General features: G+C 54.8%; 1 protein-coding gene and 1 long non-coding RNA gene across 7 annotated transcripts in view; one reads left to right on the top strand and one right to left on the bottom strand.

The window, feature by feature from the left end:
• LOC116543592 overlaps window positions 1-7,072 on the bottom strand; it is a 45,923-nt gene extending 38,851 nt beyond the window's left edge. Inside the window, exons 1-2 of one of the 4 annotated variants that reach the window (XR_004265624.1) lie at window positions 6,922-7,072; window positions 5,512-5,803 (exon numbers count right to left, since the gene is read on the bottom strand). This is a non-coding gene — a long non-coding RNA (uncharacterized LOC116543592). The other 3 variants (XR_004265625.1, XR_004265626.1, XR_004265623.1) reach the window with 3 other exon arrangements.
• Window positions 7,073-7,235: 163 nt separating this feature from the next.
• On the top strand, window positions 7,236-21,979 carry KLF15 (Kruppel like factor 15). 3 transcript variants are annotated; one of them, XM_032269256.1, is made up of 3 exons: window positions 7,236-7,444; window positions 11,712-12,806; window positions 20,744-21,979. In XM_032269256.1, the coding sequence occupies exons 2-3, from the start codon at window positions 11,737-11,739 to the stop codon at window positions 20,910-20,912; spliced, it is 1,239 nt and encodes a 412-aa protein (XP_032125147.1). In that variant the 5' UTR covers window positions 7,236-7,444; window positions 11,712-11,736; the 3' UTR covers window positions 20,913-21,979. The 3 variants fall into 3 exon arrangements, with proteins under 3 accessions (XP_032125147.1, XP_032125148.1, XP_032125145.1); XM_032269257.1 differs by lacking the exon at window positions 7,236-7,444 and adding an exon at window positions 8,449-10,645 and having other exon boundaries at window positions 20,744-20,973; XM_032269254.1 differs by lacking the exon at window positions 7,236-7,444 and having other exon boundaries at window positions 8,449-12,806.
• The last annotated feature ends 3,498 nt before the right edge of the window (window positions 21,980-25,477 follow it).

Below are 25,477 nucleotides of genomic sequence, written 5' to 3'. Positions count from 1 at the left end.
CAGGGGGTCTGCAGACGATGCAGGCCTGGTTCCCACTGCCATAGCACGGTCTAGGGGAGGGAACAGCACCTGCCTAGCAGGCTTCATGGCTCACTCAGAGCCCAGTGGAGGCCTGGGAGTGGAGAGCCCCCTGCCAGGGCGCTGCTTGGGAGTGTTGCTAGAACTTACAGGTGGCCAAGGTGGGGGGCGCCTGGGCCACAGGACTCCAAGGAAACTCCGCTGGACTTGTGGATGACAGTGCTCGAGTGGATGAAGCACCAGTGAGGTGGACTCAGAGCACGGGGCAGTGAGGTGGCCGGCCTCGGAGCACAGGGGACTGGGAAATGAGAATGCAAGAAAAAACTAAAACCCAAAAAGTAATAGAAAAAAATGTTCAGAGCTAAATAAAAGTATGAAGTCTCCTTCACATGCTGACCAAATAGAAGAATGAATAAATGAAGCCAACACCAAGGTAAGTCACCATAAAATTTCAGATCATCAAGGGTAAAGAGAAGATCCCAAAAGCATCTTAGAGAAAGGAAAAAAACAGGTAGCCTCTGTCTTAGTCCACTAAAGCTACGATAACAAAATACCATAAACTGGGTAGTTTAAAAACAACAGAAATGTATTTCTGTCAGTTCTGGAGTCCAGGGAGTCCAAGATCAAGGAGCAGGCAGATTCAGCCTAGTGAGGGCCTACCCTCGGGCTCATAGATGGTGCTGGCCATAGATAGATGTTTGACCCTCTCCTCCCAATCTCACGTGGAAATGGGGTGGTGGAGCCTAGCAGGAGGAGTCTGGGTCAAGCGGGTGGATCCCTCTTGAATAGATTAGTGCTGTCTCTGGGAGAAAGGGGGTGGGTTCTCTCTCTGTGAGTTCCCTAGAGAGCTGGTTATTAAAAAGAGCCTGGCACCTCCCCCTAACCTAGCTTCCTCTCTCACTGTGTGACCTCTGTGCATAATGATTCCCCTTCACCTCCACCAAAAGTGGAAGAATTCTGAGCCCTCACCAGGAACAGATGCTGGCGCCATTCTTCCTGTACAACTTGCAGAACTGTGAGCCAAATACACCTCTTTTCTCTCTCTCTTTCTTTTTCTTTCATTCTTTCTCTCTTTTTCTTTCTCCCTCTTTTTTTCTCTTTCTTTCTCTCTTTCTCTCCTTCCTTCTTTCCTTCCCCCCCGCCTTTCTTTCAAGAGAGTCTCTCTGTGTCACCCAGGCTGGAGTGCAGTGGCAGGATCTTGGCTCACTGCAACCTCCACCTCCCAGGTTCAAGTCATTCTCCTGCCTCAGCCTCCCAAGTAGCTGGGACTGCAGGCACGCACTACCACACCTGGCTAATTTTTGTATTTTAGTAGAGACAGGGTTTCACTACGTTGGCCAGGCTGGTCTTGAACTCCTGACCTCATGATCCACCTGCCTCAGCCTCTCAAAGTGCTGGGATTGCAGGCGTGAGCCACCGTACCCAGTCTTCTTTATCTTTTACCCAGTCTCAGGTATTCCTTTATAGCAGTGCAAATGGACTAAGACAGCATTTTCTCCCTGTGGCCTCACATGGTGGGAGGGATGAAGGATTCTCTGGTGCCTCCTTTATAAGAGCATAAATCCACGCAGGAGGGCTCTACCATGTGACCTCGTGACCTCCCAGAGGCCCTACCTTCTAATACAGTCACCTTGGGGGTTAGGATTTCAACATGTGAGTTTCAAGGGAACACAAATATTCAGACTAAAGCACCTTCAAAGGAATAAAATTCTAGTTGGTATCAAACATCTCATAGCAAAACCGGATGCCAGATGACAGTGGAGCAATACCTTCAAGTTCTGAGCAGAAATCATTTTAAATCTAGAATTCCATAACTATCAATAAAGTATGACCACAAATTAACGATGTTTTTAGACATGGAAAGTCTCAGAAAGGTTATCTTCCAAGCACTTTTACTGAAAAAATTACTTGATGATATACTGCAAATAAAATAAGACAGAAACCCAATCATAATCATAATCAATTATAACCATAAAAACAATGGTATTAAGAAAAGAAATCTGAGGGTGACTTTTCAAAAGGTTTAAAAAACACCAGTCCAAATTAGAAAAGAAATGTGATTTGCATCTTGAAATATGACAGAGACTGAATAGCTGCAAGGCTGATGCACGCTGGCCCAGCTCCAGCAGGGCACACGGACACTGCCACAGGGTGATTGAGGGGCCTTTAACACAGGAGAGATTTATAGACACATGGGCAGGGTTAGGAGTTAAGGCACCTCTAGGAGAGGCTGCCTGATGAAGGCATGGCCATAGGTAGAGGGACATAGCCAGTAATGGTGACACATGGGAAGCCAGCCAGGGGAACACACTGAACCTCACATTCCTCCCATACTCCAGTAGCTTGGCAATGCCTCCCACAGACCAAACTCATCCGGACATCAAAGGCACATATTCACGGTCTTTGCAGCTGTGCCTCTGGGGGCACAGACACTACTTGGCATGCAAGGTGGGGCCATATGCTTCTTGTACAGACACAAAAGACATGGGCATATTTTTATTTATTTATTATTATTTTTTGATTTTTTGAGACAGGGTCTTGCTCTGTCACCCAGGCTAGAGTGTGGTGTTGCAATTTCGGCTCACTGCAGCCTCTACCTCCTGGGCTCAAGCAATTTTCCCACTTCAGCCTCCCAAGTAGCTGGGACTACAGGCACACGCCACCATGCCTGGCTAATTTTTGTATTTTTGTAGAGACAGGTGAAAACGCCGTGTTGCCTAGGCTGGTCTGGAACTCCTGGACTCAAGCAATCTGCCCGCCTCGACCTCCCAAAGTGCTGGGATTACAGGCGTGAGTCACTGTGCCCGTCCCAGGAACGTTATTTAGAATAACAACACACAGAAGTGGTAGGTGGCACTGGTGCTGGGTAGAATTTTACTTTTCATTTCATGCCTTTCTGTAGTGCTTGAACTTTAAAAACATGTGCAGGTGTTATTTTTAAAAGAATTGCTCAAATGAATGGCCTGAACACCAGTTTTGGAGGCTTGAAATTGGATTAACAAGGGACAGAGAATCCGATGGCTTTTGTCCTACTGACAAGGTGGCCACTGTTTCCCGCGCTTCTAGTTTTTCCTGGGCTTGGCACAGCCTTCCATGAGAGTGACACCCACGCCCACTCCCCAGAGCTAACCTGCCCTGCTCTGTGGTCTCTCCTGGCTCCTCGGTGCCGCTCCTTGCTGCTCCCAGTGCATCCCCCCAGGGTGGGACCCATAGTCCCCTTCACACTTGTCCTTATCACCTGCATCACTGTCATCCTGCTGGGTCCCCTACTCTGCACTGGGATCTCAGGAGGCCCTGACAGCATGAGCAGCATCTCATGTCCATAGCAATGCTTGGTACTGGCAGGACAGCTGTCCAGGAGTGGTGAATACATACTGGAAGGAATGGTAACAGCCTCTACTGAATCTCTGTACTTTCCAATGCTTTTTCCCATCTCTTACTTTGGTTATATTCAAACAACCTTTTGAGGTAAGTAGCTTAGGGGTCTGAGCACCCATTTTACAGAGGAGGAAGCTGAGGCTCTGAGAGACAAACTGATTTGCCCAAGGCCACTCAGGAGTGAGGGACTCTGCAGAAGAACCAGAGTCCAGGCTGCCGCGCACATACAGCCCCACTGGGCTGGGGTCCAGGCTGCCTGCCTGTCTGGAAATCTGTCAGGCGTCAGAGAGACCATGGTTCATGGCAGAGACAGGGATAGGGGAAGCCAAGGAGCCCTCTGACCCCAGAACCACACTGGTGTGTCCATGGACCAGGGGAAGCTGGAGCTCTCACCCAACCTCAGGCCCTGCTGCTCCTGGATTCTCCAGGCCGGTGGTGTCCCTGGGGCTTTGCCAGTGCTCAGAGCCAGGGTCAGAGGCTCTCAGGACTCAGCCCTTTTCTGTGCCGTCTTGGACTGTCAGGTCCCCAGGTCCCTGGGCTGATGTTCCTCAGAGCTAGGTGTGCTCAGGGCTGGGGAGCTAGGGGTGGGGATGACACTGGTCATGAGAGAGGGGTGGGCCCTCATCTGAGTTGCCTGTTGTCAGAACAGACCTGACCTCTTGTCTACACAGCACCAGGGGCCTGCTTGGTGGGGAAAGGGTCTGGCCCAGCTTGAGCAACCTCCTGCAGTATGTTTTTTTTGGCCCCTGGACACCCTCAGCCCTTCTGCCTGCCTATTTCCTAGCCCCCAGCTCAAAACCACTTCCTGAGCCCAGAATGGATAGGGTCTCTTCAGCACCCCAGCCCTCAGAGGAAGAGCTGGTCAGAAGATAGGGGACTCTGGTCAGAGACCCTTGAAGCAGGGCTGGAGACATGGGAGCTGAGAATAGGGGGAATTGTTGCTTCCCACTTGGGAAGGGTGAGAAGTCATTCACTGTGGGAGGCCACAGGACTTGATGGCCACAGTGGGCCCTTTGTGCACAGACCATTGAGGCACTGAATGGGGCCCTCAAAATGCTTCCTGGCAGAGAGCAGACTGGGCTCAGACCCCCGGGCAGGTGGGAGCTAGTGGGGAGGCTGGAGATCTCAGGTATGTGTGTGGGACAGGGGATGAGGACAAGATTGGTGGCTACAGCACTGTGGAAGAGAGCGTCCAACCTTGAAGAGCTTCTCCAAAGACTCCACATCCACTGGCAGTTTTACCCGGGCTGGAAGAAAATCTCATTTCCTCAACATGTTTTGGAATTGTGCTGGGAATACAGGAGTGAATAAAAAAATACAAGTCCTGGAGATATAGGAGTGAATAAAAAAAATACAAGTCCATGCTCTTAAGGAGCTTGTCAGCTAGTGGGAGACATAGGCAAGAAACAAATCAATAAATAATATAAACATCAGGATCACGAAACAAAATAAATAGAGACCAGGAAACTGAGGGCAGCAGATGTGCTGTTTTAGATGGGGTGAACGAGGAAGGTGTCTGTGATAAGGTGGCATCTGAGCAGAGACCTGAATATGCAATGGAGGAATCCATGCAGCTGTCTAGGGGGAAACAGGATATAATAGAAGAACATTTCCCTGAACTGAAGAAAGACATGAGTTTCCAGATTAAAAGGATATACACCAAACATAGAGTAGTAATGATAAAAAGAGAAGGGGTCTAGAGTCAGACATACCTTGGTAAAATGTGTGAAATGTGAAATTCAAGCATGGAGCAAAGATCACTCTGAAAAGGCACCAGGCCCAATTAGTTTTATAGGCAAGGTCATACAATATTTAACCAATATAATTTATACACTTTCGAGGCCCTTGTCTATACTTGATTATGTAGAAGTAAGGAAGGAATTGCTTTGGAGGAAAAGAACCTTAGAGGTTTTCACTGCTGTGAAGAGAAATCTTTTGTCATCTGCTTTGAAGAGCACCACCTGGCTTTGATCTCTCCTTCCTGCCATGGAATCTCAATGATAGCTTCTTCCCGCTACATTGAGGGAGATTTGCTTCTTACATATGGTTTGGGGTAAATGCTGTATCTAGCTGTAAGGCATTAAAGATTGTGGTGAAAACTTGGGTTTTACTTACTCTGAGTGAGTTGGGAGCCACTGGAAGCTTCTGAGCCCAGAAGGGACCTGATCTGACTCAGGTTTTAACAGGACCATCTTGGCTGTTATCCAATTTCTGGCCAGTGGGGCCTCCTCCCTGTGTGCTGCAGCTGCTAAGGATGTGTCTTTGCTTCCAAGCTTCTTCTGACCTTTCGCTGCAGCTTTCACTAAGAGGATGGGAGGCACTAGGCTGAGAGTGTGTGAGGAGTAAAGACCAAGGGCGGGCAGGGCAGATGGAGAAGTGCTGTGGTCATGCCCGATCCTGACCTGCACTGAGACAAAATGAGGAATAACTGAACTTTACAGGCCTCTATCTCTTCATTTACAAAAATGGGCAAATTCCACTGTTCTTTCCAGGATAGCTAGGGCTGCTGTAATGCCAGAAGTGGTCATTCCAACTTCTGTGAATTAGAAAGCCTCTCACCATTCTCAACACAAATGTCCTTGAAGGCCTCTGGCTGAACCGTGGTTTGGCTTCTGGTGGTAGCAGCAGCTGAATTCCTGGCACTGACTTGGTGTACAGAGAGTGTCCCCATATCCCCGGTTAAGCAAGCCCAGACCCACAGCATTCCAGAGAACCTAGAAAGGGTCTGGTTAAAAATTCCTGCTCTAGCAATGTCTTCCAGAAGAAGCAGGAGACAATGCTCCCTACCTCCCAGTGCCAGGAGGGGAGAGGAAGGAAGCTGAGTAGGAGAGCTCTGCACAGGTGCCCTGGGGGTGTCTGCAAGATGGCCTGGCTCTACCTCTCCACCTGCTCCTTCCCAGCTGTGAGACAGGGCAAGGCTGGTGCCCTCTCTGAATCGGTTTCTTCAACTGTAAAGTGATTGGCTGAGGATCCAGCTGGAGTGTGGATTAAAGGGCACAGCAGGGTGCCTAGCACCAACAACCCACGTTTCTCTTGGGCAAGCCACTCTGAGCCTCACTCTGCCTACCTCTAAGCGGGAACCCAAAAGCTAGCCAGGATTGATGTGGACTAAAGCAGTCTGTGAACGCTTTTGTAGACTGTGAAGCATTATGCGGTCTTCAGAAATGTGCCCCAGAGACAAGGTGTCATTGGCTTCAGGTGGGGGTCAGCAAATCCCCTCAGATAGTCCTAGAGGCCGGGGTGGCAGCGCAGAGCGCGCACACTTTCCAGCGGGTAACTGATTGCCCTGCTGAAAAGACCAATACCGTATTTCTCCAAAAATGCCTTCTCCTAGGCAAGTCTCCTACTTTATCTGGCACTCAGCAGGGAACACAGCTGCTTGTACCGCGCTGGGGATGAAGGTGGGGTTGTGGGGCAGGCCCGGCCAGACAGGCTCCCCAGCGCTTATCGCTCAATCACGCAGACTGCTCTATGGGGCTATCTCAGGGCTTTTCATAAGTCGTGGGGCCCGTCTCCCGTTCTCACCTGGGGACCGAGCTTCAGAAGCCGACCCTCGTGGACGCTGCGAGACCGTGGCGAGGGGTGGGAGGCAAAGAGATGGCTGCGGGCCGAGGACCAGGCAGCGTACTGGGGGGCTAGCGCGTCTCACAGCTCCGGGATCCCAGCGCTGACGCCGCGCAAGGCCGGGCGCAGCGGGGGCGGGCCGGGCGCAGCGGGGGCGGGCCGGGGCGGGGCCGGGGCGGGGCGGGGGCTTGTGACGCGCAGCGCCGGCCAATGGGGCGCGCGGCCGGGGCCGAGCCTCCTGCGAGCCTTCGCGGCGCCCGCGGCGTCACGTGAGTGGCGGGGAGTGAGCGCCCAGCGAGCTGCGGGCGGGCTAGTGCTCCGCCGCAGCGACCCGCGGGCCGGCGGGCTAGCGAGCCAGCGCAGTACCCGCGGCTCGGCCCCCGGCAGCCGCCGGACCGAGAGCCGAGCCGCCGCCCCCAGCCCAGCCCTCCCGGCCGCAGGACCGCCGGGGCCTGGCCGCGGGTCGGGCTTGCGCCAAGTTCAGGTGGGAGAGGCGCGGCGGGGCCGGCCTGCCGAGTGAACGCGGCCCTGGGTGATCAGGGGGCTGGCGGGCCTCGGGACGCGTGGCCGTGCGCCCGCGCAGCTCTCGGAAGCACGGCGCGAGTGCCCGAGGAATATCGGAGGAGCGCGGTGGGCTCCCGCGGAGGGGGGTAGGGGTCGGACAAGCCCGGGGGAGGTGACCCCCCCACCCCGGTAGCCCACCAGCACTTTGCTGAGGCCCGCGCCGCCGCCTCGGTGCCTGGCCGGGCGGTTCCGTGGCGCGCCTTGCGGGCCTGCCCTCCCATATGGTGGGCACCAGCGCGGCCTGCTGAGAGGAGGGGGCGAGCGGACGCGCCGGCCGGTCCAGGGTTGGGGGCGGAGGGGCCGGAGAGGGAGGGGTTACTGTCGGTCACCGCAGCAGTTGGGGGGGGGCACAGGGGGGCGCGGGACGAGGGCATGGTGCCCAGCGGGCAGCGGTCCAGGGTTCTAGAAGGGGTCTGAGCCGGCTGTTCATTTCCCACGCACGTTTGTCTACACGCGCGGACACCCACGGAGGCTCCACGCGCGAGCACTTCGCGGGCAGCCTCCCGCACAGCCACAGCTGCCGCCGCGCACCACGCCCCGCACACGCAGTCACACGACAGGAACTCACACCCCTTCACGCACACCCGCACCGTTCACGCGTCTCACTCCATGCTGAGTCCCCGTCCCCTCAGACCGAACATTACCAAAGCCATGGCTTGGCCGAGGGATGGCCGCGGCGGGGCATAGAGGCTGCCCCCATCCCATATGGTGATTCGGTTCACTCTTTCCTCCCCGCGGTGGTGTTACCCATGGAACCCCCCCTCTTACGGAGGGTACAGAGAGGCTGTTTTCTCCCACGGCCCTTGGAGGTGACAAAATCTCCAAATGTCTGAGTGCCTCAAATCTCCCTTCCCCTGTCCCCCAGGACCAGGTGACCCCTGGGGAGACCCTAGCGCCCTACAGGTGTGAGAAAGCCCGGACTCTGCGACTTTGGGGCCTGCGGGCGGCGCAGGGACCCGGGACTCTTATTTTGAAGGGCGGCCCCCTCCACCACCCCCGTGATTTGCACGCTGACCCAATGGCAAGCCCTTGGCTGGCGCTGGGCTTGTTATCAATTACATGTTGTTCCTGCAGCCGCTGTGTCCCCGGGAGGATAAACAGCAGGCCTGGCCCGGCCAGGGGAGGGGGCGGAGTCCGGCGGCCAGCCGGGGACTGTGCCCGGAACAGCGTGTCCCCTCCCCCTGCATGCAGTCTGCGCCTCTGGCCGCCCCACGTGCTCCTGTGTTTTAGGGGTTGAGCCGGCTCCAGCCCTAGGGTGTCCTCTCTTTGATGTCGGTGCCCTGAGCCATCCCAGAACCCTTTCTGGGTTCTCAGTGCCTGGGTGCGTCCCCTTGAGATGCTCATCTCAGCATTAAGACCCTGTTGCCTGACCTGGGCCACCCACTCCTAGACTCCGCCCCCACCCCCACCCCCGGGGACCTTCCATTCACTCATTCAGCAAATTCTGCTGGGCCCTGTTTTAGACTCTGGGAGACAGCCTTGGAGTGAACAGTCGTCCGGTGGTAAGGTAGACAGGAAGCAAAGTTCACAAACACATAACCAAGATAATTTCCCACAGTGGGACCTGCAGGGAAGAGTGTAATATAGGGTGATGTAACGAACGGGGAGGCCAGGAGGCTCCCACAGGGGTGAATTCTGAGCCTAGACCTAACTAAGCAGCTCCTACCTGCAGTGCTGGGGGAAGAGCCAGGGCAGGGGCCCCCAGTTGAGGCTGAAGTGAGGTGAGCACACCTGGACTAGGAGAGGGGCAGTTGGTGGTGAGGTCTGTGAAGAGTGAGGAGGGCCAAGTACCCGGGTGCTGCCAGGAGATAGGGCCACCCATCCTTAGGAAGCCATTGGAGGGCGTTTCCTTCTAGCCCTTCTACTGTACTTTTTAGATCACTTTATCTGTCAATATCTATGTCTTTAAAAGGCAAGGCTTCTTTTAACCACAATACCATTATCACAATTAAAAATATTAACAGTAATTACTTAATATCATGGGATGGCCAGTTAGTGATTGTGTTTCAGGGGAGGGCTCTAAGGCCTGCTCTGGGTCCCAGGAGGGTTGAAGGCCCCCTATTTCTTAACATCACAGTAGAGGGGCAGAGACAACACACTTGCGGTACCTGCAGGCTGACACCATTGGCTGGCACTGGATGAGTGCTGCCAGTGTGCCAGACCCGGAGGGGGGTGCTTAGCAAGCGTCAGCTCATGGGGTTCTCACAACACCTGAGGAACCAGGCATTGTTGGAAGCACCCCTATCTCACAGACTGAGACAGGCATGGGAAGGCTGTGCACCTGCCCAAAGTCACCTGGAAGACAAACTGTAGACTCAGGAACAGAGCCCCTGCTTGGAGGGTCGGAAAGGTTTGGGGGAGGCCCAGGGTGGAGTGTGGGCTCTGCCCGCCTTGTGCCCTTCACAGTGTCTGGCACTTTCATTCCTTCCCAGCACCTGATTTTGTGAATAGGTGCATTTTAAAACACATTCCAGGTTTAAATCCTTAGCTGAGTATTTAAACCAAAAAGCCAAATGTCCTCCTAGCAAAACTGGCCTGGGGCACAGACCTTGCCTTAGTTTCCTGGAGTTCCATGAAGCTTCCTGGGTAAGTTGGGAACTGAGGTCAAAGGTCCTGGGGTCCCTGAGCAGGAAGAGACTTAGAGATCTTTGAAGCATGGGACAGAACTGAGGTTTGGGAAGTGGAGCAAGGACTTGCCCAAGGTCATAGCTGATTGTGGTATTGGCCACTGGGCAGTGCTCAGTGCCAGGCCCTGAAGGGTCTGGGAGACAGAGGGGCTGGGTGTGGAGATGATGCTGGGCAGCAGAGAACCTCTGACTTTGGTGCAGAACATTCCCCTTCCCCAACCTTGATAAACACCCAGCCCGCCGTGGTCATTGAGCAGGGGCAAAGGTTCACAGAAGTGGCCTGGTCAGAGCTGGACACTATTGACTCTCCTTGGACACCAGATCTAGCATGTCCTTTGACTTCAGAGGACGCAGCTTTCCCTTCTCTTCTCTATCAAAGTTCTCTTGAGCCCTTCCTGGGCACTAGGGGCCAGTCCAGGCACTGGGAACACAGCAGAGACATGGAGTGCACTGTCTCAGGGGGAGACAGGCATTAGCTGAGCCTTCTCAAGGTGGTGAGTGTCCCAAATGGAGACAGCAGTGGCAGAGAGTGCAGGGGACTCCACTTCCTTATTGGCCAGAAAGGGCTGGGTGGAGGGGGCGGCGGTTATCTCCTCTCCTACTAGATGGGTGTGAAATCCAAAGCAGTTATGCACTTGCAGGTGCTCTGGGCCCTTGGTGGTCGGCTGGGTTATCACCAGAGGGGCAGGGCCTTGGCCACTAGGGTGCTAAAGCATCAGGGTGCAGTGAGAGGGTTGCGTTCAAGCTTGTGCCACTCACAGGGCACTTGGCTCTGCGGGGTTTGAGGACTGGAGAGTAGAGGAGCTTTTCCCCATCAGGGGGGGAAACAGCCATGTGGGCAGGGGCTTCTTGGTCTTTGACTGTTTTACCTCTGTTCTACACTTGCCCGGTTAAAATGCAGGCAGCCTAGTTAAATTTGAACCTCAAGGTGAAATAGTTTTTAAATGTAAGTATGTCCTATCCAATATTGGGATATAATATAATACTTATATTAAAAGTAGTTTATTTTTTAAATCTGAAATTCAAGTTTAACTGGCGACTTGTATTTTTATTTGCGTAATCTGGCCTCTGGAAGCCCCAGCAACATGAGGGTCAGAGGGCAAATGGCTGTTCTACCCCCATTCTGTGACTCAACAGGCGTGAAGCTGAGGTCAGGAGTCCTCAGATGCACAGTGATGCCTATGGTGTTGGCGGCGGACTGATTCTGGGCCTTGGCCCTCCTGGGGTCCAGAGAGCCCCCATGTGCACATCCTTCTCTTATACTCACCCACGCTCAGTTGTTCACAGACACGTGCTATTTTCCATGATAATTCTGGAAAATCTGTTTGAAACCAGAAGTGCCTCTGGTTGTGCAATGGGATTGGAGAGGTCTCTTTTGCAAACAGGTGGTGCAATTTCAGAAAACACTCTTGCAGGCACAGCTCTCCTGGGGGATGGAGGCAGGATCCAGGCATTTGGCAGTGGGAGGCTGTGGGCAGGCAGCTGAGGGTGGGGTCGGAGGCCTGCGAGGTGGCAGGTGAGCACTGTCCTGACTAGGCCTCCTGTGTTCCTTCCTTATAGCCGGCACCGGCACGGCCAGGCCAGCATGGTGGACCACTTGCTTCCAGTGGACGAGAACTTCTCGTCGCCAAAATGCTCAGTTGGTTATCTGAGTGATAGGCTGGTCAGCCAGCGGGCATATCACATGCTGCCCTCACCCCTCTCCGAAGACGACAGTGATGCCTCCAGCCCCTGCTCCTGTGCCAGTCCCGACTCTCAAGCCCTCTGCTCCTGCTATTGTGGAGGCCCGGGCACCAAGAGCCAGGACAGCATCTTGGACTTCCTACTGTCCCAGGCCACGCTGGGCAGTGGCGGGGGCAGCGGTGCCAGCAGTGGCCCAATGGCCTGGGGGCCGTGGCGAAGGGCAGCGACCCCTGTGAAGGGGGAGCATTTCTGCTTCCCCGAGTTTCCTTTGGGTGACCCTGATGACGTCCCAAGGCCCTTCCAGCCTACCCTGGAGGAGATTGAAGAGTTTCTGGAGGAGAACATGGAGCCAGGAGTCAAAGAGGCCCCAGAAGGCAACAACAAGGACTTGGATGCCTGCAGCCAGCTCTCGGCTGGGCCACACAGGAGCCACCTCCATCCTGGGTCCAGCGGGAGAGAGCGCTGTTCCCCTCCACCAGGTGGTGCCAGTACAGGAGGTGCCCAGGGCCCAGGTGTTGGCCCCACACCTGATGGCCCCATCCCAGTCCTGCTGCAGATCCAGCCTGTGCCTGTGAAGCAGGAATCGGGCATGGGGCCGGCTTCCCCTGGGCAAGCCCCGGAGAATGTCAAGGTTGCCCAGCTCCTGGTCAACATCCAGGGGCAGACCTTCGCGCTTGTGCCCCAGGTGGTGCCCTCCTCCAACTTGAACCTGCCCTCCAAGTTTGTGCGCATTGCCCCTGTGCCCATTGCTGCCAAGCCTGTCGGGTCAGGACCCCTGGGGCCTGGCCCTGCCGGTCTCCTTGTGGGCCAGAAGTTCCCCAAGAACCCAGCCGCAGAACTCATCAAAATGCACAAATGTACTTTCCCTGGCTGCAGCAAGATGTACACCAAAAGCAGCCACCTCAAGGCCCACCTGCGCCGGCACACGGGCGAGAAGCCCTTCGCCTGCACCTGGCCGGGCTGCGGCTGGAGGTCAGTATGGCGGGTGACAGACCTGGGCGGTGAGCATGGCCACTCATGTCTGCACACTTGAGTGTGCAGCAGGGCCATTTTCCACTATTAGGAGAAGGTGGATGAGAAAGGGGAGGGGTGGGTGGGTGCAGGCCCAGAGATGGCATAGTTGCCTGGAGGCTTCCTTGGTCCTTCTGGTTCCTGAAGCCAGAAGCCAGCTGATCTCCAGTTCCCTGATGGCCAGGAATGGCTTCCCTGGCCTGTGCTCCCTGCTGGGTCTCCCCATCCAGTCTGATAAGGACAGGGATTGAGGGGCTAGCGAGCAAGGGTGAGTGCGGGCTAGGGGCCAGGCAGCAGCTCCCTTTGGGCCCATAGCTCCGCAGGGTAAGTATCACTGTCACTCCCAACTTACATCACAGGACACCAGGGCTCCGACGAAGGTGTCCCTCTGCTTTGTAATGGGATTTGAACCCAGGGGTCAGATTTGAGAGGTCACATTCTGAAAATGCTGCTTCCCCAACCAGTGGGACTAGCTTCGTTCACAGATGTCTGGACATGTCAGCTGGGCTTGGACTGTGCTTCCTCCCTGGGGACAAGAAGGCACATTTGGCAGGCTGCGAAGAACAACTGAGAGGGAGGCTAGGCTGGCTGGTGGTTCTGTCACAGGCAGCAGAACCCAGGCTCTCTGGTCTTCATGGCATGGTGGGGAAACCAGCCCTCAAATGGTAGCTGGTAGTGGCCCGACCAGGGTTACCCAGCACCCTTCCCCGAGACCAGTTGCTGCTCACCCTCCTTGGGAGGGGGTGTCCACCTTTTCCTGAAATGTAGGCTGCTTGCCAAGAGCTCATATGCTCCGGTGTGCCAGAGCCAGCCGTCCCCAGTTCAGGATCCCCATCCCAAAGGAATCTCTGGCCTGCTGGGGGGCGCCGGGTGCTGCTGGCACATTCCCCATCTTTGCTGCTGTGGCTGCTGCTACATGTGTGAGACGGGACATGCTCATCTGTATACCTGGGGGTGTATACAGGCCTACGCCTCGCCAGCAGGTGTGTAGCTGTGTGTGCACGCCCACATGTGTATGCATCTTGCTTTCTTTGTGTCTGTGTCATATGACCATATGTGTTTGGAGGCTTCCTTGGTCCTCCTGGTTCCTGAGGTCATGTTCCTGACCACACGTCTTAGGTGTTTTTGTCCCATGTGTGACTGCCTGTGTGTGTGTGTGCACGTGTTATGTGTGGGTGCAGCACCCTGGGAGCAGTTTGCAGCTTTTGTTTTCTTGACCATACTCTGGTTCTAAGAGCTACTGACGGTTGTCTGGGGCAGAGGTCCTGGCTGGTGAGGCTGAGCCGTGGATGGGGAGCTGTGAGTGGATGTGTGTTGTGGCACTGGTAGCATCTTTCCATTGAGTGCCAATCTGGCCATAGAAGGGACTTTTCCTGAATGGTGTCTAGGGTTATGGAGGCCCTTCCTGAGCGAGGACATCACTGTCTATCCTGTCTCCCGCCTCATTCAGACAGGCTGGAGAGGCTTCTATGAGAGCCCGCCCTGGGTCCTCACAAGGTCTCCATCCTGGTGTCCCTACATCCCTGAGTTCATGCCCAGGCCTGCCAAGTGGGCACAGAGCTGACAGGCTGCCTGTGAGAGGAGGACACAGTAGTGGGGGCACTGTGTGGAAGGTCAGAGAAGCTGAGAGAAGGACCAGGAGTGCTCTTGGTTAAAGCAGGAAGCACCCTGACACCTTTCACAGAGAAGCAGGGGCTCAGGTGTGTGAGGGGCAGTGGTCTTGAGCCTGAGCCTGGGTCAGGCACCAATGCCATGTGCCCTGGGGGTGGTCCCCCTCCAAACCTCAGTGTCCTGACTGCTGAGTGGAGAGCTGGCCCTTCACAGCCCAGGGCAGGTGTGCAGGGCTCTCCAGCAGCCTCCTTGCTGTTTGTATCACAAGAATACAAACTCGTACAAGGCAGTTTCTGAGGAGGGACCATGAAGGCATTCTCTCCAACCCCTACAAGGCTGGTGCCTATTGTGGAGGTGCCCCCTACTCACAGGGACCCTGCATGCTCTCTCCTCTTGGTAGGGGCAGGCAGGGACTGCAGAGAGGCTAGGCCGCCTCCCTCTGAGCACCATTCTGGACTCCCTAGGCGGGCTCAGCTGTCAGTGCCGTCTCCTGGCCATGGTTGACCATTGGCAAGTGGCTCCTCTAGTCACGGTGAGGCTGGGTAGGGCGTTGAGGAGGGCAGGTGTGGTCTTCATCCAAGGCCAGCCTTCTTCCAGGATGTCTTAGAGCCACAGAGCTGATAGGCCCTTCAGCCCAGGGTGTATCTCAGTGAGGTAGGTCTTAGTCTTCCATACAGTGGCTTCAGGAGGTAATGAGTTCCTCATGGCAGGGGGCATACATGAGAGAGTGGGGACTTGTGAGGGGATTCAGCTCTGACATGTCTGAGCCCTGGTACTAGTCATGCTGCCCAGGGTCTACTTGGCAGGAAAAGGTGTGGTGTTTGCCTGGCCCAGTGAGATCACAGTGGCACTGCCCCCAGGAGCTGTCCCTGCCATCAACCATGCCCCGGGCTTCTTGAGGGCTCCCCCAGCTTTCCCCAAGGTCCCTTGGAATGGGTCTGGCCCTCTTGGGGCAATTCATGGCAGAGGCGCTGTTCAGCTGGGAGCTGAGGGTACCTGCCTCTAGGGAGGGCTGCTTTTCTGAGGAAGCGGGGAGTCCTCAGTTGGCTTTCAGGGATTCTGAACCCCTGGTGATGTACCCAGGATCCTTGTGTCACTTAATGTGACGATAGTCTTCAACTGAGCGTCAGGTGGAAGGAGCCCCTGCAGCTCATTGCAGCAGTCAGGAGGGAGGATGGACCCCGCTTTAGGGCAGCTGGGTCTGGAAAAGACTGGGGAAGTAACGATGATGGTGGTGATATTTATATATCATACTTACTGACTACTCACTGTATGTACTATTCTAAGTTTCTCACAGCTGAAACCCCCTCTATCCACTAGCCTAACTTGCATACTTCCTGCCATGGGGAACTCATTACCTTCTGAGACCTTTAAGTGTACTTTGCTATGCTTCAGTTTCGATTCAACCTTCTCATTCTGGCCTATAGGCCCACACAATCTGCTTGCCTGTCTCTTCCCCTTACTGAGTGGGATCTAGCCATGCTGACGTCCCCTCTGTGGCTCAGACTCCTGCATGGGCATCGGCCCTCTCTGTGCCCTCTGTCTCGAATGATCCCTGCCCTTGAGGCTGTAGTGACAGCTTAAGGTTTTCACATTAACTCTTCAAGCACTTGGCAACTTCCCAGTAAAGTGTAGGTACCAATCTTCATTTCACATAGGGGGAAACTGAGGCACAGACTGCTCACATCACATGCCCACAGGAACATAGCTAGTGAGCATGGATCTGGGTTGCATGCGTGAGCCCGAGCACAGCCCTGCTGCAGCCTCCCAGTGCTCCCAGCTGGTGTCAGAGTTGCCATGTGTGCCTCCTCCCTGCTACCAGGAGGTCAGCCCAAAAGGCATTATGCTTCTGGGATATTGGAAAAGAGCTAATGACCACAACTGAGATAATCAGGGCCTCTAATGCATAGGCAGTGCTCTGAGCAAAATTCATGCATGTTAATTTATGTAATTCTCAAAATTAGTAGACATCAGCATGTTGTCTGTATTTTACAGAGGAGAGAATTAAAGCACAGAACAGTTGGGTAAATTCTCCACAGTCAGACAGCCAAGAAGCCACAGAGCCAGGAGTTCAACTGAGACTGTCTGCCCAGACTCAGGGACCTCTCTCTGCACCCCTGTGCAGGGTGCTGGTTCTGGTGTTGGAAACCTCCACCTCCACTTGCAGCTCAGCCTGGTGTTTGGGGTGGCAGCTCTGCACCCTCACCTACTCCCCATGTGGGAGCTCTCCACTCTCAGGCCTCGTCTCTTCTTCCTGGTGGCCCTGATGAATGGGATGCTCTTCCTGCCCCAAGGCTGGGTCTGGCCTGGTACTGTGTTCTGTACTTGGAGAATAAGCCAGGGCCCCTCAGCCCCCTCTCCCCTTTGTGTAATGGATGGTGACCCCCCACCCTTCCGAGGTTAGCACCTGCCCAGGTACTCAGCCTCCACTTCCTTCTGCTTTTGGTCCTGAAAGTATTCCCTCTCCCTTCTCTGGTAATGTGATTTCGGCACCCTCGACAGGGCTGAGAGCAGGCTTTCCCGGTTCTGATCCAGCCGTCTGGGAAGTGCTGCTTGCCTGCCTTCCTAGAAGTTTCCTTGCCTCACTCTCAGACACAGGCATCCTTTGTTCCTTGCAGCAGAACGCCCTGTTCTAGAATGGACAAGCCATTCCATCCAGAAAGAATGCCTTCTGCTGCAGTGAAAATAAATATGACTAACTGTCAGCAGCCTGCAGGGTGGGTACCTTTGTTGTCCACAGTGGATGTGGTGGGGGACAGAGAAAGGGAGTTGCAGGCTTCTCCTGAGCCTCAGTGCTAAGAAGTGGTAGGGACAGGATTCAAACCTCTGGGTCCGGCTCCCAGCCTGCTTTCATGACCCCTGTGTGATAAGGCTTTTTGTGACCTCCTTCCCTCTGTAGGCAGAGGCCCTTGGTATGGTTGGGCAGGTTGTGAACTGCACAATTCCCATTGCAGTGGGAATGAGCACCATTCCCATTGCAATCTCTGAGACTAGACCATTTGCGATGATGTCTTTCTGGCAGATGAGGGTTAGTGTCTTAAGGAAGGGATGCCTTCACACAGAGGTGCTGTATGTACCGGTCCTGACATTATAGCTATTCTAGAGAGACACTGGACCCCTGTGTACTCGCTGCCCTACAGCTCAGCAGCACAAAGCATGGTGCTGCCCTGGCTGCCACAGGACCTCAGCAGGAACCGGGCCCTACACTCAACTCCATGCAGATGATTAGAGCTCATGATGCTTGAATAATTGCCACGTGCTAAGCAGGGCTGTAAACTGTTACTGGTTGCCTTGTACAATCCTCACAGTCCTCAGGAATAGGTCCTTTGTGTTCCAGGTGGAGGAACTGAGGCTCAGGGAGCTTGGCGACTTTCCTGGTTGCCTGGTTACTAAGTGGCAGGGCTTAGTGCCTACAAGGGCTGCATTTCCTCACCGGGTTCCCTGTCCCCCACTGTGGTCCCCAGGTCTCTCTGTTGGCTGGTGTTTGGGAGAATGTGCCATACGGAGGTGAGGCAGGGGTCTTCTGAGGGCTCGGTTCCCAGGGAAGGTCCTCTTAGGTGCCAGGACCTTTTGGCAGCAGGGAGGGAGTTCAGGCGAGGACAACATGTTGTCCAGCTTGGTTCTGCCTAGCTGCTTGTCTTTCCCAGGGTGTCATCATGCCCAAGGAGCTTCTGTGGCCCTGTGTTACCACCTATGGCCTCTGAGATGAATCTTGGAAGGTGGGCAGGAATGCCAAAGTTTTCATTGGATGATTGAGGAAATTGAGGCCCAGAATGGACCATTCAGGGAACCCACTGGGATGGGAACTGTCAAGGCAGGAACCTATCCCCTGGGCTGTGTGACTTGGCTTCTTTAAACCCTTGCCATGGTCTTGCCAGTCCAATGGGGCTGGCTCATCCTTGCTCCCTGGCCAGCAAGATGCTGGGTGACCCCAGGGCTGCAGCTTGGGAGGTGTGGCATTCCATTCTGCAGCTTTCTGCCTGCCCCTGCCCTGGGCCAGCTCCTCTGCTCAAAAGCTGTGTGCCCAGCTGTAGCTGGGGGCAGGTGTTGGCTTTGGCTGCCAGGGCACATTTGTTCCATTTCCTCACAGGGCCCTGTGACACATACCACCCAGCCAGGCACTGTGGAGGAGTCCCGGTCATCTGCCATCACCAGGGCAAGGGACTGTGTTAAGACCTTTGCTCCAGCCTGAAGGGCTCTGTCTTGTCAGTGACCCTGGATCAGGCCCTCAGCACCCCGAGCTTCAGTTTCTTCCTCTGGCAGGCAGGGCAGTTGGGCTTCACCTAGTGTGGAGATGTGCTGAGAGTGCTGCCCTGTGCCTGGTGCCACCACCGCTCTGTGATGTGGGTTGGAGTACCTGTCTCTTCCTGCAGGCCTTCCTGCCACCCACTGTGCCTTGTCCAGAGCATGTTCTGCTGGGTCCTTCTCCTCCTCCACCCACAGGGTCAGGGCACAGTGGCATCACCAGCCCTTTCCAATTGCTGGTTGGGAACTGCTGTTCTGGGCACCGCCTCTTTCTGGGTGGCCATGAAAAGGTGTTGGGCCTGGTGTCCCTGTGTGTGTGCGTATGTGTGGGCACATATTTTTTCGTGTGTGTGTGTGTGTGTGTGTACATATGTATGGGCACATATTTGTACATGTGTTTGTATGTGTGTGTGCACGTGCTTTGGGACTGCTCCTTGACAGTGTCTGTCCCCCTGAGGCTGCTTGCTGTGCACACTCTTGCGTTGAAATGCCCCCCCTCAGCACCTACAATATACCAGGCATTGGGCTGGTCACGAGAAGACCACAGGGTGTCCTCCGTCATGGAGCTGACAGTCTAGTGGGACAGACTGACAGTCATTAAAAAGTTGAAGATAATTTAAAATCACAACAGCAGAAAGAGTGAAGAGAGAGGTGTGTAATGGCATGGGAACCTAGAATTGGATGCAGTCCTAGAGGGATTTCCTGAGGAAGTGACATTCGAGCTGAGCTCTAAGGAATGGGTAGGAGAGAGCAAGGAGGGGGAAGGAAGAACATTCTAGAAAAAGGGAACAATATGTGCAAATGTCCTGTGGCAAGAAGGACCAAGGAAAGGTCAATGCAGGTGGAGCACAGAGCTGGATAGTGTGTTGGGGGAGGGGCAGGTGGGGTAGGAGGGTCCTGCTGCCAGGCCAGGGGTGGGGTGGGCCTCAAAACTCTGAGGTCGGTGGCAAGCAGTCCAGGTCCTCGGTGCAGCTTGGGCTCTTACCTGTCACATGAGTACCTGTTCCCAAGCTAGCGGGGCCAAGAAAGGGAGATGTTGGAAGCCACCTGAATTCCCAGACACACTTTGCAGGGTCAGTCTTTATTTGGGGCTGCCTTAGACTATCCAGCTTCCAGCACAGCTGGTTCCAGGAGTGGGTGGTAGCAAGTCTGAGGACCCCTCTCCCTGTGCTGCAAAGGAAGTCTGCTTCCTCCTCCCAGGCCTCAGTTTCCCCTCAGGATGGGCTGCCCTGTAGAGACCTTCACAGATGCCCCTGTGGAGTTCTGGTCCAGTGGGGAAGATGAGGCCAGGGTGGTGAGAGGTAGCCAGCATCAGGGCCTGAGCGACTGAGTGCGTCTATGGCCTCAGAGACTCCTACACTCTGGGTGGGTCATGGGAGGGAAGCCCTGGGCGCTGGTAGGCTTGGGGTCCTTTCCTGTCCGGAGCTCTTACCAGCTTCTCTGGCAGTTCCCAGTCAGACAGTTCTCTGGCTGTCACTGTGCCTGCATAAGCCTTTACTGTAGTTCTTTCCATCTTGGAGAGGTGGCAGAGGCAGCTTGGGACAGTGGCTCACCAGTAGATTCAGAAGTAATCTGAGGCCAGGTGTAGTGGCTCACACCTTTAATCTCAGCACTTTGGAAAGCCGAAGCAGCTTGAGTCCAGGAGTTTGAGACCAGCCTGGGCAACATAGGGAGGCCCTGGATCTTAAAAAACAAAACAAAACAAAAATTAGCTGGGCATGCTGGGCATACCTATAAGTCTAGCTACTCTGGAGGCTGAGGAGGATCGATTGAGCCCAGTAAGCTGCGATCGCGCCACTGCACTCCAGCCTGGGTGATTGAGCGAGACCCTGTCTCAAAAAAGAAAAAAAAAAAAAATGATATTTTGAGAACTAGTATAGCCTTACCGACGCAGATGGGGGACCCTCTCCTAATCCTGTAGAGACCGCAGGTCTGCGCAGCCATCCTTTGGGTGAGTGCCAGGCCCACGCCTCGCATCCCCGCATCTTCGTGGGGTCGGGGCAGGAAGGGTCGGGCATCGCTGACTGCGCCGTGTCCCGCAGGTTCTCACGCTCTGACGAGCTGTCGCGGCACAGGCGCTCGCACTCGGGCGTGAAGCCGTACCAGTGTCCCGTGTGCGAGAAGAAGTTCGCGCGGAGCGACCACCTCTCCAAGCACATCAAGGTGCACCGCTTCCCGCGGAGCAGCCGCTCCGTGCGCTCTGTGAACTGAAAATGCCCCACATCCCCGCCTGTCCCTCACCCCAGATCCCCACCCCAGCCACATTTTTTTTAAGCAATAATTTATTTGCCTCCTCCAGAGGAACATGACAATGTTACCAGCCCACCTTCTGAAGCCTGGGAGGTGTGAACCCAGGGCCCGCCAACCGCTGCCTTTCTTGGGAGGACTTAGAGCCTCGCACCCGCGTCCCTGGGGGCTGGGCCCTGGCACACGGGGCTGGAGGCAGGCCTTTGTGCCTTTGTGCCTTCGTGCCTTTCGGCGGTGGCCAGGCCTCTGCTGCAGCCACTGGTTGCAGGCAGAGTTTTGGGGACCTGGCCCTTCTCCCACTGGGCTCCCCACCTGGGCCACGGCCAGAACTTTAGTGCTTGGGGAAGTGAAATGTGCAGTTATGAAATGTTTGGTTCCCAGAGAGAGTCACGCTGGGGGAAGAGGAAGTAGGCCAGAAGTCTAGGGCTGTACTGTGGTGTGAGGGTGGCTTTGTCCAAGGTGCCGGCTCAGCATGATCACCAGAGAGTGTGGGCAGAGCCCAGGAGGGGCAGGGCAGTACCAGGCGGCTGGGGCCTCATGCAGGAGAGAGGTGAAAAGTGTCCCCCACTGAGGGGCTGGCAGTGCATGTGCTTGAGTTAAATGTGCAGGGCAGACAGAGCCAGAAGCGCCTGTATCCAGGGACATGTCCCCTCCTCCAGTTCCCAGACAAATCCAGACACCAGCCTCTAGGGTGGCCTTGGGAGGAGAGGGCCAGGCTGTCCTGGGTGTGAGAGAACTAGATAGAGCCTCCCAACCCTGATTTAGAAATGCATTCCTTATTTTGTCTAGAAATTAATAAATGAACTAGCTTGTTTTGACAGGTTTATTTCACATCCTATGAATGTATGTAAATAAACTGTACATAGGTCCATCCACATAAAGTATCTTTTAATAACATATCAACATTTGTGTAAATTTGAAATTAAAAAAAATCTATGAAGCTGGTGTACATATGTTACAATTATGTATATTTTCTTTGGTCCTTCATAAAAATATATTTACTTTGCCAATAAAAAGAAAAAGAACTCACAGCTTGTGGCATTCATGTGCTCTTTTCCTCTGCTTTGCTGGATGTGCAGGTGATTCTGGGGCCAAGTCTATGTCTCCGCCTTTGCAAAGTTCAGGGGACCCTGTTTTGTATTTGGACGGATAGAAAGGCCCCTTGGGTCCAGCCCTGGTCCAGCAGTGTAGGGTTCCCGCACAGCTCAGCTCCAGGCCAGCCGCTGGGATTCTGCTCATCCCAGTTTCCTGACCTGGAGTTCTGTAAACCGAAATCCAGCCCACATTCCGGCAGCACCTGTGGGAAGCCACCTCGGGCCTGGCCAGTCCTGCCAGGCTCACCTACTCTGCTATTGAAGACTCTTTCTTGCTCTTCCTACCCCCATCCAGTCCACCAAACCTATTCCGCATGCCCTGTATGCTCACTGTGCCCTGGGAGAGTATTTACCCCCATAGGAACGTGGCTGTGCCATTTCCTACTAGCATTGGCAATTGTGAAACTGTTAGGAACCTGAGCAGGCAGGGTGAGACTCAGAGAGGCCAGTATATGGAGTTACGCCCCGTCCTCCATCCTCCCTAACTCCCCAACATGCCTGGGGTCTTTGCTGTGTGGTTCCACAGTTGAGGATGGACCCATCCACAGGTCCTGTGCTGGCTGGAGTGTGGGGGCAGTGGGGGGCCCAAGCATAAGAAGGGGCTATGAGCCCCACAGGGAATGGCCAGGAGGTGGAGACTGACCAGGGCCTGCTTCAGTGGCTCAGCTGGTGTGAAGCACACAGTGAGAGGGCTGCCCTGGTTCACCCACCCATGTGCAGTGGGAGACAAAAACCTTCTAGAAGGATCCCTTGCTTTATAAGAGCTGGATGCAAGTTGGGCCAAGTGTTTCCCAGTGAGACCCGTGGAGATCTAAAGGCTGGGGGCAGGGCACCCATGGGCTCCTAGCAGACAGATGTCTGAATGTGGGTGTGTGTGTGAAGTCTTGCATCTCAGAGGGCAGAGGCCACTGTTCTCGCTAGCAGCCCAGCACACAGCACAGCTGATGGGAGGATGGACATCCTATCCTGACTAGACATGGTCCTGAGGAACAGACTGGGCCTGGTGACCTCTGTCCTTTGCCCCTGACCAGACGTACCCTCTGTGGGCAAACACACTCTAGGGAAGCAAGGCATTGATTTTCAGCCTTGTTAACGTAGGCTTTCTTCATCCATAAACAAGCAGTGCAGCCCTAGATAAGAGGGACGTCAGAGGGACAGGGAGGACTGTTGTCTGGTCAGGATGATGACACAGGAGGTGGAATAACCCTGGGAACATATGCACCTTCTGTGCCAAGAACCGGCCGGACATGCTGCTCACCTCCCTTGGGTATGTGTCCCAGCAGCCTGCTGTTGTCTTGGGGCTGGGAGTGTGTATGAGGGATGGTCTCAGTGACCCTCCCTAGTCTAGGCCCCAGGGTTGCACCTGAATTGCATGTGTGTGTACACTTATGGTGCATCCTGGGGGTCTTGGCTGAGTTGTGGGGAGCACAGCACAGTTCAGGGAGCAGGGCTGCTGGGACTGCACTGCCTATTGACCCTGGGCTTCAGCTCTTAATGTGTGTCCTAGACCTCTCTAGATTTCAGCTCCTTCACCCTGCAGAGCTGTGTGAAAGGCCCCAGGCAGCAGCATGGTGGCACATGGTAAGTAAGTGACTCTGGATGCAGAGCCCAGCTATGCAGCACTCCCAGGGTTCCCACTGCAGCCCCAATGTCGGCATCGCCTTGGCCCAGAAGGGGATCGAGAGTCTGTTGCAGTGCCTGGCCTGGGGTCCTGCCTCAGAGACCCCCCTAGCCACCACCTTTCTGATCCTCGGTGATTTCTGTGGCTGGAAGGGGAGTACCTGTGTTGGCCTGCAAGCTAAGAAAGCAGGTGGAGACAGGCCCCAGGTTCACCATGGTGAGAAGCAGAGGTGGAAGCTGGAAGGCTGCAGAGCAGGAACTCTAGCCATAATGGTGTCACCCACCCCCCTGCCTCCAAGGCACACAGAGGGGAAAGTACCATTTACTGATCACTGTACTAGGTAGAGTATGAGTTAGGCTGCTATATTCCCAAACTTTGCAGCTTAAACAAGATAGCAGTTTATTTTCCTCTTTTTATATGGTCTAAGAGGGAGTAGCTTGGGCTGGCACAGCAGATTGAGCACAGGGAACCCAGCTTCCTTTGCTCTTGTTGCTCCTCCAATGCCCACCTTGGTGCCACAGGACTGGGCCAGCTGGGGGAAAGCAGGTAAAGGGTTGTGTTTCCACCCTGCCCTCCTGGGATTTGCACACTCACTTCCACTCCCATCCTATTGGCCAGAACTCAGTAACTCGGCCTCATCTGCTGCCAGGGAGACTGGAAAATGCAGTCATCATCTGGGTGGCGTGTGCACAGCTGGAATGTGGGGCACATGTTGCAGGAGAAGGCAAGGAGGTAGGAGCAGAGGGCAACCAGCAGCTTCCAGTGCAAGCGTGTGGTTTTGCCCCAGCTGTGCCCACAGTGGGTCTCCCTTCCCAGAGGCCAGCAGCATGGCTAAGTCTGGTGGTGCCAGGTGACTTCAGCTTTGCATGGTCTCATCCACATTCTCAGAGGGGGTGTCACTGACAAGGGGTGTCACAAGTGTGATCAGCAGTCAGACTTATGGGGCAGCAGACTATGATGAAGGAAAACTGTGGGAGCAGAGGTGCCAGGAGGCCCCAGGCAGGAGCCAAGATGCCTTGGTTGAGAAACCAAGGCTGCAAATGACAGAATCTTGACCCCTGCGGACAGCAAACCCTTGCAATGCCACCACTGTCTGTTCCTGAATAGGGTCTAGAGTCTATGTGGGGCCATGGGAGCCGGGGGGTGGAGAGGGGACAGAGGCAGAGAGCCTCAGGACCAGGGCTTCCAGGAAAATGGTTGTTTTTCTTGTGCTACATTGGTTCAGGCTGTCCAAGGGGAATGAGAGTGTCAACCTGCACAGCGGAGGTGTGAGGCGGGGATCTGAACCTACAGGAGGGGGTGAGAGCAGGGGCCATGTCTGAGCAAGTCCAGCTTCATTTGGTGATGAGCAGAGATGAAAATGGGGCCTATTCAAAAGATGCAGAATGAGGCAAAGGCAGTAGCATTCAAAGGATGCCAGGAAAGTGCAGATCTTAATGTACCCTGCGGGGCCGGGAGGGCACTAGAAACGCCCTGCTATTTTCAATAAGGAAGAAATAGAGAACCCAGGCTGTAGTGGGAGGGCACCAGGACCAGGGAAAAAGAGCTGAAGAAGGAAAACTCTGTGGGAGCAGAGGAGCCAGGAGGCCCTGTGAGGGAGCCAAGATGCCTTGGTTGGGAAACCAAAGCTGCAACTAACAATCTTGACTCCTGTGGACAGCAAACCCTTGCAATGCCACCACTGTCTGTTCCTGAATAGGGTCCAATCTCTCCCTATTGCAAGAAAGAGGCGGAGAGATTTCAAGAAAGCAAAAGATGCAGGGCAGAGTTAAAATCCACAGGGTAGAACGTCAGAAAGGGACATGAGGACAGGG

Source organism: Sapajus apella, unplaced genomic scaffold, assembly GCF_009761245.1.
Source record: "Sapajus apella isolate SASKATOON/1434 unplaced genomic scaffold, GSC_monkey_1.0 scaffold190, whole genome shotgun sequence".
Taxonomy (NCBI): Eukaryota; Metazoa; Chordata; class Mammalia; order Primates; family Cebidae; genus Sapajus; species Sapajus apella.
Note: the sequence above shows the minus strand (reverse complement) of the source record. Positions and strands in the feature narration are given on the sequence as shown.